Source organism: Dufourea novaeangliae, unplaced genomic scaffold (assembly GCF_001272555.1).
Source record: "Dufourea novaeangliae isolate 0120121106 unplaced genomic scaffold, ASM127255v1 scaffold172, whole genome shotgun sequence".
Classification (NCBI taxonomy): Eukaryota; Metazoa; Arthropoda; class Insecta; order Hymenoptera; family Halictidae; genus Dufourea; species Dufourea novaeangliae.
Genome location: NW_015374058.1, coordinates 576,720 through 593,934, shown reverse-complemented (window position 1 = coordinate 593,934; position 17,215 = coordinate 576,720). Strand labels below are relative to the sequence as shown.

Below are 17,215 nucleotides of genomic sequence, written 5' to 3'. Positions count from 1 at the left end.
CATATCGTAAATGACATAGAACTTATTTCGCAACATCGATTTCTATGTTCAAAAAATTTATTTTTAATTCTTTAAGACAGAGTTCAATATTTAATAGCGCAAATTGTGTAAATTGTCAACGGACTCAACTTATGCATGTATGTTACAATGGTTAAGTATCATTGGAGAATACAGTCATATTTGTTTTACATAATATATTTCATTCTTCTATGAAACATTCATATACTTAGATCGATCATAATAATTTGTTTTGTATAAAAATTGTATGTGAATCGTCTGCATCTTTAAATAGATATTGTTTCAAAAAATCGGCATAAAGCACATACGCGTAAATATAGAAACGCATACATATCACTGTGTTCATAACGATTCTCAATTGAGTATGAATTCAATGCAATTCCTTCAGTTTCGGTCTTAACAAGTGAATGACATTACCATTTACACATATGTTGAAACGAACAGAAAGAGAAAAACGAGAGAAATTTCTAACTCAAGTTCGTAATGTCATTGAAAATATTTGACACGCATGTATCGTTCATTTACCTAATAGCACATTCTGTAACGTATACATAAATATCCATAAAGCATTACAATAATAAGAAATATATTTGTTACAAGTGTGATATACTCGAATTAAATTTTATATGCAAAATTCATAGATAATAAACACAACTACCAAGTTACATGATAATATATAATTAAAATAGAATAAACTGTATATTCATAACAAATATTCCACAAATGTACGATTTACATTCTTCTCACATTAAAGCTAATGATATTCAAATATTATCTTCAAATATAATGAAATCTATACTTGGTGATACATTTTAATGAATACTCATTCCGAAATTGTAGATTTTAATGGTATTTCTGCACAGCATGTAAATAATGTTTCATGTTTGTCCAAATGACTATATATTCTTAACTATGAAAGCTGCAAAATGAAACACAATGTCCGCTATTGTTCTGTGCCTTATTTCGTAGTGCCTATATATCGTTCTCTATATATAAACGATTCATTATAAAAAGAAACTTTGGTATAAGAAGTACATAGAATTGTTAATTGATATAATATGTTATAACTATTAAGACATAAAGATCAGCCGATTATAGAATCACATTGATACAATATGTACAGTTTGTAAAAATGATGTCCAAGCTAAGTACTTGCATATTACTGTATACGAATTTACAGGAGCAGCTTTTGTTCTATGAGAAACACTCGAAAAACATACTTTTCGCATTTCTGTGTTCATTTTCTAAATAGGTTCGAGGTTCATAGTTTTTGATTCTTAAGCATGAAGTCTGTTCATGAACTCCACAGCATAGGAAAATGATTCTTGCAATTTTAATTCCGACATAGCACCAGACACAATCTTCAAAAGCAGTGAAATTTAACTGTAATAAAACTTATCAATACATTATAAAATACCGTACCAAGACTATATATGCCATTTCGTAACATATGGTTTCGTGATTTTACAAGTACTTCTAACAAGTTTAAAAAGAAACAATTAGAAGCGTAATATCATTTACAAGTATTTAAGTATTTGTTACTTCCTACACCAGCAAAAAGAATAAGCAATGAATAGGCTGCGGATATCTATGCTACTTCGTGTTTTTATAAAATAATCAACGGGAAATATTAATTACATAGAATTTTTCCTTTTTTGTGTTAATAAACTTATCGAATAAAAGGCACAATAAATAATCTATTAAAACTTTAATTAGTTCTTTTTGACTAGCTTTTCCAGAGTTGAAAATACTACAAATGCATAGAATCCGCAATCGAGTAATGAAACTTACGAATACGTTAGATTAAAATGAAAAAGAAAACAAAATCGACAAATATTACAAGCACACGAAATTGTAATATACAATTACATATCTCGCTTACGTTATCTAGGTTATGAAATCTCTTTTATACACAGGCTACATGAAAATAATATTCTTCTTTTGTCTGTGTTGTGATGTGTTAAAATTAAAAAAAAAAATTTTTTTTTTAATTTTTTTTTCTGTATGTCGAATAACTTTGGTAAATAATTATAGAATGTGAAGGTTGTCAGTCATTTCTACAAATAATGAAATCATTTTACGCGAAGAAGTTTTCTTCAAAATATTTGAGAATTGCAACCGGCTATTTTCGCTTTAAATACATATAACGACCGTTTCTACAAAACTAGTGTAGACACGTAGATAATTTAGCGTTTAGGAGAGAGAAAATAGCACTGTACAATCTTTGGACAATGGAACTGGTTTCTCTTCTCTCAAATCCTGTTGCATTTTATATTCATTAAAAAAAAAATTAACATAAAAGTGCAACCGATGTCTAAATACTTTACAATATCATGATCTATAAAAGAAATACATTCTAATTTGTACAAGTACTGTTCAGAAGCTTGGGATCACTTGTAATTTTTTAGGTATATGAAAGAATAATAATATAGTGTATACAGTAAATCCTCGATGAATGTTCGAAGGCTCTTTGGCACTGAACACTAAATATTTCATAAACTGATGGCCATACGCGGCTGAAAGAAATATCATTGGCTTCAGAATTCCAAGCTCTATCACTGTGCTAAACCTCATTAAAACGTCAGCGTTACATCTGGAGATCGCTCCTCGCTCGTACTGAGGAGCTTTTGAACACTCATCAAGGATTCACTGTAATATGAATCTAGTATTTCATTTTTTTAGTATCATTATTTTTATATAGCTATGTGTATTCTTCTAAAATATACTAAAGGGTATATCATCCGTTTCTATTTATCCCGTTAATTGAGAATCGATCCCAAACTTTTGAACGATAATGTGTGTATGTGTGTATATATATATACGTTCAATGATATATGTGTATATACGACGTAAAAGAAGACAGTCAAAAAACATGTTTCTCGTTTGATACCGCGTTCACGACTATGCAAGTTTAAATAGATATTCGAGTATCAATCTGGAATGCGAACAGAAACGCGCACGAGTATACGTTGATATAAAATCCATTCAACACACTTAACGTTAATATTGAAAGGAAATTTGAATCAAAAGGGTGCAACAATCGCCGCTGCTTCACCCCTGCTTGTTGGCAACGAAGCACACTCGTCCCATTTATTCGAATGAGGATCGTAACATTCCACGGTAGAAATTGTGATTTGTGTTCGATAAAAATTGATTTCCTGAGACTGATCGCCCCCTATCACGTACAGTCGACTGTCGGCTGCTGCAACCGCGGGATACGATCTGCCTATATTCATGGGGGCCACGGTGTTCCATTTATTCTGTAACGTAAAAATTATTCTTTCAATTGGAGTACCGCATACAGGGTGCAGACGAAAGGATAGTACGGATAGAATTCGTTTCGGGAATATTCAGGAAAAGAAGGTTACCTTCTCGAACGAATATCGTTCAACGGATGTCAAAACCTCTTGATTTTTATTAGTGCCACCAACAACGTACAGATAACCATCTAATATGGTGATCCCCATCTGTGAACGTGGTGTGAGCATTGGTGCTAAATAAGACCATTCTCTAGTCACTGGGTTATAACTCATCATATCTTGACGGTGTCTACTATTCAGTGTACAACCACCTACGATGTATATTAGTCCTGTACAAGATAATTAACAGTTAAATATTTATCTACCATATTCTGACTATATAATGTAGATACATTTTGTATTAAATCATTCGACCTTCATAAGCAACTACTCCCATACTGAACCGAGGTTCCGGAAGTTGTTCATCGAGTGTCCAAGAATTAGTTATCGGATCGTATATTTCTATCGATCCACCAATATCGTTGCCAACCCAACCGCCAAATGCGTATAAACTATTATCCAAGGCACACAGTCCAAATTCACACCTGGGTACTTCCATACAGGCAATCGAAGTCCAAACGTTATCGCGTGGATCATAGCATTCGCAATTGGCAATAATACATGATTCGAGTTCCCCACCAACGACATACACTTTGCCGTCTAACAGTGCCACTCCTGGTAGTATTCGTCCTATACCTATGGGCGCTACTTCACTCCACTTGCTACAAGAATAATCACAATCCTACTTAAAAATTGAACGAAACTGTAATAAATAATAATGTTTTCTTTATATTCTTAATATAATGTATAATAATCGACAGTACAATAGAGTAGAGAATTAGAATTCGAAAGTAGAATACCCAGTGAATATGTCGTATTTTTCAATCGTTTCGTAAGTACTTTCAGCAGCTCTGCCCCAGCTGTTCGCTGAATGTTCGCGCCGCGATCCACCGATCACCAAAATATTCTTCTTCGCGCAGAGTCTAGGATGCGCATGAAGGGGCACAAGACATCCTTTGTTCGACACTAAATCCTTTTGTATAGATCTCAACGCGACGATAAGACTCGCATCTTTGCATTCCAAGATTACACGTTCCAATCGTGCTAATGAACACAGCCGTAAACGTATGTGACTTAATATTTCGAATACATAACACCTTCTTGTTGGTATATCGTGAACGATCCAATTGTATGCAGCTTGGAAGACCTGTTACATTCACAACAGTTGTTTGAACTGTTTGTCTTACATTTATAGTAATCGAGATTATACATTTTACTCGTTCTATTTTTGTATTAGAAGTAAATATACCTGGAATTCAGTATCAATATGAATATAATCACTACTGAGAAAATGAACGAGATGTTCTTTTGGCAGGTCCAAAAATTCCTCCTCTTGAGATACTTGAGGAAAATTGACTTGTATAAAGCGTAGGGCAGTCTCCAAAAGATCTAGTCTGTTATGTGCTTCCGCGAATCTGTTTGATAGACAATTTTTTAAGAAATGTCAGAAAATTTATAAACCTAGATATTTGAATAAGTCATCAGCCAATTTTATGAATCTTACCTGTAAATCCCAAGAGCATTAGAAGGATGAAGTTGTTGTTTCAAATACGTAATACAACCAAACACCACTTCATCCAATTCTAACATATCAGCTGCTGCAAATAATTCTTGAACATTGTCCTGGGTAATGTCAATGTTCCCAGTGTAAATGAAATCCACCAGGAGGGAAAGAATATTAGCTGACAACGAATGAATTTCTACTAACTCCTGTTGTTCCTCCACCAGACCTCCAGTGAACATTGCATTGAAATATGCACTTCCAGCGGCCAGAACTGACCTATGTGCTCTAATGACACTACCACCGGCAACCAAGCCCACATCACTGAATTGATTCTTCAGTCTTTGGGCATTTAAGTTTCTTAATACTTTTGGAGCATATTGGCCCACAGCATAAACAATATTGGAGACATCGGATGTCTGTTTTACTGCTTGTGTTGCAAAACCCATATTGTTACAGTTATGGCCATTCTTTATTGGTGGCACCGCACCATCCGCCATGAAACCATCAAGTTGTCCTTTATCTGCAGTTCCTAGTAAGGGAATAATAATAAATAATGTCTACTTGAAAGTATGATGTGGTCATTCTTTCGAATATAATTATCAACAATTCGAAAATTTTGTGCAAAATCATGATACTTTGTAGGATCTTGAAACATTTTTGTTAATTTCATATATTAGAAGTATATAACAGCCATGTTGTTCAGATATAGTAAATGAACAGTTCCATTAATAAATGTTGGAGTAAAGACTACTTACGACATATACGCGAAAGCACCTTGTAGACGCCGTGAAAAGATTTTGTGTTGTTTTTCCCTTTTAAACGCATCACTACCACCACATTTTCACGTGATTTATTACTGCTTGACACTGCTTTCCGTTCGATACATCCTTTCCCAACTCTGTCAATCAATCACTAATCCCGTAATACAAAATCTGGCATATGTCAAATAACTGTTTAGCGAATGAAAGTAGCTACGAGACGATCGTTAACAAATGTGTAAGTATTTAATCGCACCACACCTACGGAATTAGTCACGAATGTTAAACAGGGAATCACGCATTGCCAATGTTTCCTGAATGGAACACGAAGCTGTGTGCTCGACTTGACATTTAAAAAGAACGATCAAACCCGTTTGGCTTTGTATGTATTTAAATTAAATCTTCCTATTCATTCGCTTCACTCGTTCGATTTTGATAATTCAATTAGGAGTTCATTGCCTCGCAGTTGTGCCAACAGGATGTGTTGATGAATCATGTTACTAGGGTTTAAGGTGCTTATCACATCACTAACAACTAGTCACAATCATAATAACAATAATAATAAATACTGGACTAAAAAAAAGGTAGTGATAAGATTAATAAACAACACATAGTTACCACTTTATTGTTTTTTTATTTAAATAATTATGAGAAAAGACACAATTTACAACAATACATGTAAAGAATTCAATAAAAATAGGCTTAAATATTATTTCAAATGTAAGTCCCTCGTCTATGTTTGGCAATTTGCCGCATAATCTTCGAAACTTCCTAAAGTCTTCGAAAGGTCGTCGCAGCAATTTAGCAAATTCAATCTGGCATTCAATATCCACAGCAATGATGACAGAGACCTATAGATATGTATATATTTATCGCCTGTTGAATTGTTTTTGTCGAATAAATTTTTCTTGAAGGACCCAAACACCTGGTACGGCCATGATATGTACGCAAGTTCGGGTCAATATATAAACTGGATGTGAAAAATACAACGATTTTCCAGCAGTATGTTTAGGTTATTTAAAACGTATTTGACTGTCCGAAATAATATACGCATCACAGTCGACGTATATCCCGCGTGAATATTAGATATCTTGTCTGTAGTAAGCCTGATGTCAGTTTTGGCTCAATTATAAGCCTACAATTTTAAACATTCTTTTTGTAACTTCCAAATTTATGTCTGTATGTTTATTGTATATATCCAGCCCTTGGCAAGTGAATGACACGATAATAGAAAAAGAAACGGGACAACTGAGTTTGGTGAAAGTTCCCGTTGACCTGAATACCTGCCGGTCATCTTTAAATTTCCGACCGTTTCTTCTGGCAGTTACTTACTTTGCCATGGCGTGTGTACACCGTTCGTCTTGATCGATGGAGCTACTTCTTAAAAAATCCTTATAACCGTTTCCTGGTAAGTTTGCAAAAGTAACTATCAAGACTAAATAATTTGTTTATCGAATTCAAAGTGCTTACAACATAATATTACGAGATCGCGCAAAATGTTCGATAGAATCTGAAACTTCATGATTCAAGTTACCCTCTAAAGTGCATATATATATATATATATATATATATATACATAGACGTAGAAATATGTTATATTCTATGTGTATGGTTACGTATTGACGATTCGACAAGTTTAAAAGCGGACGCGAACAGCAACGGTTCTGTTTCCCGCGTTTTAATTGGCGGAAACTGTAATGTCAGTGATAAGCAAATAATATATTGTTCGAACATGCAATAAGTATAATCAAATCGGGCAAGAATATTTTTCAATGATAAGCGAAGGACGTATCTACCCTAGTAGCATTTATGGTTGGCCAACGGTATCCAACAGTCGTGAGTTGTGAGTTAGTTGGGATATAGTTAGTGTTTTTGCCTAGCAATTCTCAAAATAGGGCCTACGACGACAGAGTTATGACAATTTGCCAACGAATATCCAGTGTTGGGCCTACAATTATTATAGTTGGTTAATTAACAAGAATTTACATTGATAATATAACATTGGCCCACCCAAAGTTTGCCAACATTTAAATATATCAGAAACGTTGCTAAAACCAAAAACTTGTTATTATATTTCAAATTGATTTTTTTGTTTACTCACGATTTGTTACTCTCGTGCAACACGTTTCATATTTGACATTTTGTAAAAATAGAGTCAGGGGATAGAAGATTTGAAATAACTTATAATAATTATTTGTAATAATTATATAGCTATGTGTATAAATCGTACATAATAAATTGTAAAGGTAATTTTGCTGGTAAAAGACGTGTTTACCTGTTTAATGTACATATACAATTTATACATGTATATAATTATTATAACAAGTAATTATTATAAATATTAATTCCAGTGTTATATGATTTTATGGAAGTGTAGTATAGCCAATTGTCTTCCTATTGTTGGTTTATTGTAATAGATACTCAACAATCGTCCCTACAGAAAGAAATCTCCAGTTGGTTCTTCGTAGTATATAGTCACGTAGGCCCCACGTTGGGTATGATTGTTGGCCCAGTAGCAAAAAAGGGTGACAATTCTAACTGTTGGCCAACCAATAGTGCATCATAGGCCCATCAAAATGGTAACAGTAATTGCTACTAGGGTACTTTATTAAATCTCTAGATCAGTGTGTTCGTATCTCCGGACCCGATAACAAGTTCTTCGCGCAGAGAAGTATCATCCGTACCACGATGGCTCGGGACCCACCGAAGTACGAACTTCTGAACGAGAAGAAGACCAAGGAGATGCTGCAAATATTCACGGGCGAGAGAACTGGTTGGGTACTCGTTGGCCCCAAAAAATGGTTCTTTCCGTACAGATACACCGAGCAGGGTGAAGGCTTTTATAATTTTAAGGCAAGACCAGACGACACGTGGGTCGTGTCTTATCCAAGGTCTGGTAAGTGCACCGTATTTTGTAATATATTTTATCTGTGTTATAAATCATAACATTCTAGTAATCATATTTCCAAATTTGCTCCCTTTCGAATTTATGAATTTTCGAGTTTTCAACCGATCATTTTTCTAATATTTTGAATTATCGCAATATAATAAAACAGATTTGTTCAACATGTGGCTCGCTGGTCCAAATCGAATCGCGCCCCCACCGGCTTGCTCTTCCAGCCGAGGGGAATGATCTACAATGATCTCCTCTATATCCACAAGAAGCCCGACGAGATAGAGGCAAGCAAGCGTGTGCGCATGCTCTGACTGTCCCCACTTTCGACGCTCCCGAAATCCTTACACACGGGATCTTGGCCGCTCGCCGCTTCAATATTATTCAATCGATACATACCTACATTATTATGGTTTTCAGATCATAAAAATACAAAATAAAAGACGGAAAAGTATAAAACATTTTAGGCATTTTCTTATTTTCAGGCACGACATGGACTCAAGAACTGGTTTGGCTTTTATCGAACAATTTAGATTTCGAAACGGCCAGGAAGAAGCTGCTTGTAGAACGATTTCCGTTTCTCGAGTTCGTATACATTTGAAAGTATTTTATAACGTTCCATTAATCGCGGATTCATGAAGTTTATTTTCGTGTGCTTTATGATCATATTTATCGCATTACGTAGAGACAAGTGTCTTCTTAATTAACGTGACGGAAGATTTATTGTCATCGATATTGCCTCCGTGACCCCAAAAGTCTTTGGCTAGTGGGTTAAAATAGCGTTTCATAAAATAACGGTGCAACCGAAAGCCTCAGAAAATTGAACATATGCGAAGAAAAACGTGGAACTTAAGTTTATTCGTCAGAAATGAAAAAAAAAAGCACATTTCGCGACATGAATAAGTTGACGCAGTTTGTACTTTTGTTTACTATCACGACAAAAAATATGAATTTGTGTTTAGGTTTAGTATGTTCAATCACCCGGAAGTAACACTCGAATTTTTGGAGATGAATACAGGAAACAAAGATAAGACAGATATGTGCAGCAGTTTTGCCAAGCCAGGATACGAGGTCCTAACAAACATACCATCTCCTAGATTCATTAAATCCCATTTTCCGTTCAGTTTATTACCCGAAATTCTGGACAGCGGCTGTAAGGTATTTACAAAGATTTTCGGAATCGAATATAATTATTTAGTCTACTTTCGCGTAACCATTATTTGAGTCTTTTTCTATGATTAAGGTGGTCTATGTGGCGCGAAATCCAAAAGATGTTGCCGTTTCGTGGTACTATTGGAGTAAAGGAATTAAAACACAAGGATACTTGGGTGATTTTGCAATGTTTTGGAATTATTTTCAAAATGATCTTAGTATGTATTGTTCAAGTCGGAAACAAATTATTGTTATGTAACACGTAGCAGATGTAACATTTAACATTTTTAGCATCCTGGAGCCCTTACTGGGAACATTTAAAGGAAGCATGGGCCCTCAGAGATCATCCAAATGTACTATTTATGTTCTACGAAGAAATGCAGCACGTTAGTCAAGTTAACGTTTCAAGTATATTTAAGACTCTTTGGAGGGGATCCTCATTATTGTTTCATTTTTAGGATTTTCCAAAAGCTGTTAAGAAGGTCGCCAAATTTCTCGGGAAGAATTATACGGAGGAACAGATTGGACACGTAACTGATTTAAAGAGTGTGGCATTATGACAGCAGGAACATTTGTTAGGAGAGGTCAAAGTGGTGGTTGGAGGGACATGTTTACCCCAGATCTTGATGCCAAAGCCAATGAGTGGATGGAACAGAATCTCAAGGACACTGATTTCGTCTTTCCATATTTTAATAATAATACTAACAATAATTGTCATTGATATTTTACATACACGGACTTATTAGTTTAAATTATTTATTTATCAGATTTTTCCTTTGCACATATTACACTCAGACGTATCACTACATTAGTCCTAAAGGCATGCTGTAATTCCTTTTCTGTTAACTGTGATACCAGTTTTACCATTTGCCCATCTTTTCTTAATAAAATCCCTTGGTAACGTCTTTTATCACAGTTTAGTGACACTAAAATATTCATAGTGCCATCTTCTCCAATATCTAAATGTTCTAGCCTTATTTGTATATTGTATGGTACCTCGTCTTGAAGGAGATCCAATAATTTAGCTCTTACTGTTTCTACCACTATAGTATCAATTGACTGATCTGTACACAAGTTCTGATCATACTGCCAATCCTTTGCTTTAGCACAATCGCACAGATAAGTCTGAAATATATGTTTGAATGCAGACATTATAATATTTGTACTACTTTCATTCTAATATTGTTTGAATTATATCTTACCCTTAAATCATTTACACCATCTCCACTGAGGGCGGATACCATGAAAATATCATCAAACTTTGGATAATCTGCATTACTTGTAAGCTTGTTTATCAATTCTAATAAGACCTGTTTTTGTTTAAGTTTATCGACTTTATTCAAAATCAATAGTAGAGGCGTGTCCTCTTTCTTCTGTTTTAAATAATCAATGACAAAATCACTGATTTTATACCTAGTATATACATTGGTAACATCTTGTACTACTCCTATAATGTCTGCTTCAGATGCTGATACTTCTGGATCTTGCTTATAAGATGCCATTAATTTGTACTTCTTCAGCTCATGATTTGTTACTAACCCAGGAGTGTCTACGAATACAATTTGTGTATCACCTTCCAAATACACTGCTTCAGCCTTATGCTGTGTTGTATGAACTTTTAAAGATGTGGGACATATCTGTTTGGTATAGAAACATTCTTTTAATATAAACTGTTTGAACATTAAAATATGAAAGTATGGGCTCATGTATGGATAAAATTTTTAATTTTTTTATATTCACTTGTAAAGTAGATCTTATATGATCAATAATACTGACAGAATAATAAATACTACTAAAAATAGATATAGTCAATTCAGATTGAGTACTGATGCCGATCTGGATTAGATTAGAAATGAATTGCTTGTTGCTCTAGTTTTTATACATTAGTCCATATACATCTGTTTGCATAAACGTTTAGTCTACTCATTAGTATTATTGGCTGTGTAAGATCAACTCTAGCAACTTATTCTTACACATAAATAAAAGAATATACTTCAGAATACGTACATTGCGACGTACAAGAGTATTCACAAGAGTACTCTTTCCAACATTTGGTAAACCTAAAATAGCGACCTTCAAGAATTTTGGATCCTCACGACGTAGTGTTACATTATCATCACATTGTAATATAAAATCATCATTGTTCTGAGTATTCAGCACGGTAGAAGAAAAGTAACAACGTTTGTATAGTTGTTTTTCAATTCGAAGCGCACACCTTCCTATTGTAATCAACATTGTTTGCAATATCCAGAAATCCCTTCATCAAATTATCGATACTTTCGTGTGTATTTTTATAAATACTCCTGTAGGTTATGTTACAATAAGCATTATATTTGTGTATACATGCGGACAGTTATGTTCCTCAATGATATATTACACCAGAATGGTATATATTATGTGCATCACAAAATGATCAATAGAACTGGATAGAATTTTGATTCAGTCTATCTCTTTTGTTTCAACATTATTCAACATTAACTTTTACCAGCTTCTACCGCTTTTACGTTGCGTTTAGTGCGTTTAGTTTAACCAGGCCTGGCCATAGACATATATAATAGACTGCGCGGTCTTATGGTAGAGCTGAAGTCGAGACCGAAGAACAGAAGTAGAGCCGGAGTAACACTCTCTTGCTCGCATATCGCAGAGGGTGGAGGAAAAAGCGCAGAGGAAAGGGAGGCACAAAAGAAAGTGGAAACAGAGTGAAACAGAGTTGAGGGACCAACGAGAGGAGTATATGTATGGATGAATCGGTACAAGTAAATACGAGTACATTACTCGATACTTTTGTTTCGATAGCGAGTATTTTTGGTATCGATACCTGCGGATCCGATCGTAGGTATCTAACAAAGGTATTCGTATCGAATGAGATTAAAATGTTTAGTATCCAGTAAAACAATATATAAATTGTAGAAGTCGAATTAACTCAAATAAAATCGTGCCGCACTCAATATATCGTAAAATATATCCGCGAACTTCAAAAGGGTCGTTGGTTCAAAGTGGCTAAGCGTTCCGAGTACGGAACCGGTGAGAAGTTTTTCGAACGCGATTGGAGCCCCGCAGGTTACATTAAGATTTATATTATTACATTCACTACATATTACATAATAAGTACAAGACGGTTTAAATTGAAATAATTCGACTTCTACAATTTATATAAAATATTTATAATCGTATAATATACTTACTTAATAATGGAAATATAAAAATTTTAAATGTTTGTGTTAGAAACTTTGTATTGATGCTTCGATTTTTATTTGAGATCTGTATTTCTCATAGATTCTGGGGTAAGTGCCGTGCGGTCCCTCACACTAATAATCAGTGTGTTCGTATCTCCGGACCCGATAACAAGTTCTTCGCGCAGAGAAATATCATCCGTACCACGATGGCTCAGGAACCACCGAAGTACGAACTTCTGAACGAGAAAAAGACCAAGGAGCTGCTGCAAGAATTCACGGGCGAGAGAACTGGTTGGGTACTCGTTGGCCCTAAAAAATGGTTCCTTCCGTACAGATACACCGAACAGAGTAAAGGATTTTATAATTTTGAGGCAAGACCAGACGACACGTGGGTCGTGTCTTATCCGAGGTCTGGTAAGTGCTCCGTATTTTGTAATACATTTTATCTGTGTTATAAATCATAACTTTCTAGTAATCATATTTCCAAATTTGCTACCTTTCGAATTTATGAATTTTCGAGTTTTCAACCGACCATTTTTCTAATGTTTTAAATTATCGCAATATGTATGTTGCAATAATGATTAATGTAAAACATGCCTGTTCAACATTTGGCCCGCTGGTCCAAATCGAATCGCGCCCCTACCGACTAGCTCTTTCAGAGCACAAGCCTGACGAGGTAGAGGCAAGAAAACGTGTGCGCATGCTCTGACTATCCCCACTTCCGACGGTCCAGAAATCCTTACCCACGGGATCTTGGCCGCTCGCCGCTTCAATATTATTCAATCGATACATACCTACAATTTTATGGTTTTCAGATCATAAAAATACAAAAATAAAATACGGAAAAGTATAAAACATTTTAGGAATGTTTTCATTTTCAGGCACAACATGGACCCAAGAATTGGTTTGGCTTTTATCGAACAATTTAGATTTCGAAACGGCCAGAAAGAAGCTACTTATAGAACGATTTCCATTTCTCGAGTTCGTATACATTTAAAAGTATTTAGTAACGTTCCATTAATCATAACGTTCCATAATTCATGAAGATTATTTTCGTGTGCTTTATGATCATATTTATCGCATTACGTAGAGACAAATGTCTTCTTAATTAACGTGACGAAAGATTGATTATCGTCGCTATTCCCTCCGTGACCCCAAGTCTTTGGCTAGTGGGTTAAAATAGCGTTTCATAAAATAACGGTGCAACCGAAAGCCTCAGAAAATTGAACATATGCGAAGAAAAACGTGGAACTTAAGTTCATTCGTCAGAAATTTAAAAAAAAAGCATATTTCGCGACATGAATAAGTTTACGCAGTTTGTACTTTTGTTTACTATCACGACAAAAAACATGAATTTGTGTTTAGGCTTAGTATTATACTTCACCCGGAAGTAACACTCGAACTTTTGGAGATGAATATAGGAAACAAAGATAGGACAGATATGTGCAACAGTTTTGCCAAGCCAGGATATGAGGTCCTAGCAAACATACCATCTCCTAGATTCATTAAAACCCATTTTCCGTTCAGTTTATTACCCGGAATTCTGGACAGCGGTTGTAAGGTATTTACAAAGATTTACGGAATCGAATATAATTATTTATTCTACTTTCGTGTAACCATTATTTGAGTCTTTTTCTATGATTAAGGTGGTCTATGTGGCGCGAAATCCAAAAGATGTTGCCGTTTCGTGGTACTATTTGAGTAAAGATTATATAACACAAGGATACTTGGGTGATTTTGCAATGTTTTGGAATTATTTTCAAAATGATCTTAGTAAGTATTGTACAAGTCGGATACAAATTATTGTTATCTAACAAGTAGCGAATGTAACATTTAACATTTTTAGCACTCTGGAGCCCTTACTGGGAACATTTGAAGGAAGCATGGGTCCTCAGAGATCATCCAAATCTTCTATTTATGTTCTACGAAGAAATGCAGCACGTTAGTCAAGTTAACGTTTCAAGTGTATTTAAGACTCTTTGGAGGGGATCCTCATTATTGTTTCATTTCTAGGATTTTCCAAAAGCTGTTAAGAAAGTCGCCAAATTTCTCGGGAAGAATTATACGGAGGAACAGATTGGACACGTAACTGATTATTTAAATATCAAAAACTTCAAAAACAATCCAATGGTGAATTCTATTTAAAGAGTGTGGCATTATGACAGCAGAAACATTTGTTAGGAGAGGTCAAAGTGGTGGTTGGAGGGATATGTTTACCCCAGATCTTGATGCCAAAGCTAATCAGTGGATGGAACAGAATCTCAAGGACACTGATTTCGTCTTTCCATATTTTAATAATAATACTAACGATAATTGTCATTGATACTTTACATACACAGATTTATTAGTTTAAAAGTTTACATATACATATGTAAGTGAACATCGAACAATATATTACATTGAATTATTTCTGCACAAAAGGTGGGACATATCTGTTTGGTATAGATATATTCTTTTATATTATTTAAAAATTAAAAAAATAAAAGTGTTGGGAATAGATTTTTTCTCATCGAAGTTCTACCAGCACAATATGTATCCGTTCACAGTAACGACATACTATCATACGTAATGTCTTCAATTTTGTGAAGATTTTTTTATAGGGTTTGCTGTAGTTTTCAAAATCAAAGACCGATGGTTTTGACGTTTTTTCTGTGAAGAAAGAAGTTACAGGTATTTCACATGTTTATACTTCTTTTATTAATCCTTTAACGCCTAGTGTTGCACCGGTTCAACATTGATTCTAAAATTGCGTCCAATTCTGTTGCCGATTAATATCTAACTTTTTTGAGCATGGAAAAAAAATTAAGAAGTAGGTATTGGTGTTTGGACTTAAAAATAACAAGATACAACATATATATGTATATAATATTATTGATATATCAGTCTCATAACTTTGAAATAACGGGTTAAGAGTCTGGGCGTTAAAGGATTATATAAATATATTACGCGATTGTAAATATTTCCATATCCAGTAAAACAGTATATAAATTGTAGAAGTCGAATTAACTCAATTAAAACCGTGCCGCACTCAATATATCGTCAAATATTTCCTCGAACTTCAAAAGGGTCGTTGGTGTAGTGCAGGGATGCACAGACCGCGGCCCTCCATTGATTTGCTAGCGGCCCGCCGCACCATGTGTTCTTTTAACTTTTAACAAGTTACACGATAGATGATTTTTACAAATTGGAACATGCATACAACAAAGTAGCTGGTAAAGATCAGTTGATCACTCTACTTTACGGCCACATTTTATCTTTTCAATGCAAGTTCAATGCAACATTCGACCGAGCTCGAGAGTTGTACGAGCAACAGCGATAAAGGATCACTTTTCAAACGTGTACTGACGCAAGCCATTTCACTACCGTTCATTGTCCCGTAATCCACATGTAATAATAACTGATTGAATCCGGCAGAGGACTACTGCAAATTATTACACACGTCTATCATATGCCACCGGTAATCAAAATTTCGGCGACAAACTTATGAAACCTTTATGAAGCTTTGAAGACGGTACGGAAGATTTGCAAGTTACAGGGGAGGGAATTATTTGCGGCATATAAGTTACAATATTTTATAAGCCTGAATAATATCTAAGCCTACTTTTTCTGAATTTATATAAATATCATTACAATTATATTGTACAATTATATAAATAAGTTGAATTAAAGTAACATAAGTATCTTAGGGCACTTTTATTGAATCTATACAAATATTGCGCGGGAAAAATTGGGATTTATGGGACATACTAGTTGCGCCCCCATCACTTGGTGGCGGAAATTGGAACTAAATTCAGAACTTTCGATAGTTCGCAAAGTCGCCACCAGATGGCGCTGCTTAAAAGTTTTAGAATTTGTTTTCCTACGCTTCCACTTTTTCCGCGCTTTTTTCAATTCAAATTTCGTGCCAAATTTAACATTAATCTTATTTTTAACGCGATTTTAACTGTATTTAGCAATTATTATTGCTTTATTAATGAAAAATATGGGATAGAGGAAGTGATAGCCTTAGTAAACAACGCTTATGTAACATTCAACTGTTTATTATTGAAAAAATGGTTAGAAAATGTACAATTTACAGTTGTCTTTGTATAAAGTTAACAATAATTGTCTTAAATACTACTTATGTACTCGATTTTACAATATATTTATTATAATATATACAGTAAAACACGGCTTAAATATTATTCAGACTTAGTGTAATTTATCCGTCGCAGAAAAGTTCCACTTCTGAAGTTGGTAGATGTTCCGTACGATTTTCAAAGCTTCGGCTGCATACGATAAATGTGCATAATAAATTGCAGTATCCCTTGACCACATTCAATCTATTATTGTTACCTGCAGGTGACGGGGGAGTG

General features: G+C 34.6%; 4 protein-coding genes across 4 annotated transcripts; 2 read left to right on the top strand and 2 right to left on the bottom strand.

Moving 5' to 3' along the window:
- Nucleotides 1-2,819: 2,819 nt before the first annotated feature.
- LOC107190056 (actin-binding protein IPP) lies at nt 2,820-5,858 on the bottom strand. Its single transcript, XM_015578781.1, has 7 exons — nt 5,637-5,858; nt 4,882-5,410; nt 4,627-4,792; nt 4,178-4,524; nt 3,693-4,039; nt 3,387-3,607; nt 2,820-3,278 (listed from the first exon to the last, which is right to left on the bottom strand). Exons 1-7 carry the CDS (start codon nt 5,704-5,706, stop codon nt 3,042-3,044), a joined length of 1,917 nt encoding a protein of 638 aa, XP_015434267.1. The 5' UTR covers nt 5,707-5,858; the 3' UTR covers nt 2,820-3,041.
- A 2,432-nt stretch (nt 5,859-8,290) lies between these two features.
- LOC107190059 (sulfotransferase 4A1-like) lies at nt 8,291-10,445 on the top strand. Its single transcript, XM_015578782.1, is given in 7 exon segments — nt 8,291-8,535; nt 9,018-9,117; nt 9,495-9,690; nt 9,776-9,902; nt 9,976-10,070; nt 10,143-10,223; nt 10,226-10,445. Coding segments are annotated over 7 exon segments (987 nt in total). The 5' UTR covers nt 8,291-8,327; the 3' UTR covers nt 10,406-10,445.
- Nucleotides 10,406-11,919, bottom strand: LOC107190017 (GTPase Era, mitochondrial). Its single transcript, XM_015578733.1, has 3 exons — nt 11,692-11,919; nt 10,887-11,321; nt 10,406-10,809 (listed from the first exon to the last, which is right to left on the bottom strand). The coding sequence occupies exons 1-3, from the start codon at nt 11,917-11,919 to the stop codon at nt 10,441-10,443; spliced, it is 1,032 nt and encodes a 343-aa protein (XP_015434219.1). The 3' UTR covers nt 10,406-10,440.
- A 454-nt stretch (nt 11,920-12,373) lies between these two features.
- Nucleotides 12,374-15,183, top strand: LOC107190016 (estrogen sulfotransferase-like). The gene is given in 8 exon segments (XM_015578732.1): nt 12,374-12,434; nt 12,961-13,274; nt 13,742-13,841; nt 14,226-14,421; nt 14,507-14,633; nt 14,707-14,801; nt 14,874-14,998; nt 15,000-15,183. Coding segments are annotated over 8 exon segments (1,149 nt in total). The 5' UTR covers nt 12,374-12,426.
- The last annotated feature ends 2,032 nt before the right edge of the window (nt 15,184-17,215 follow it).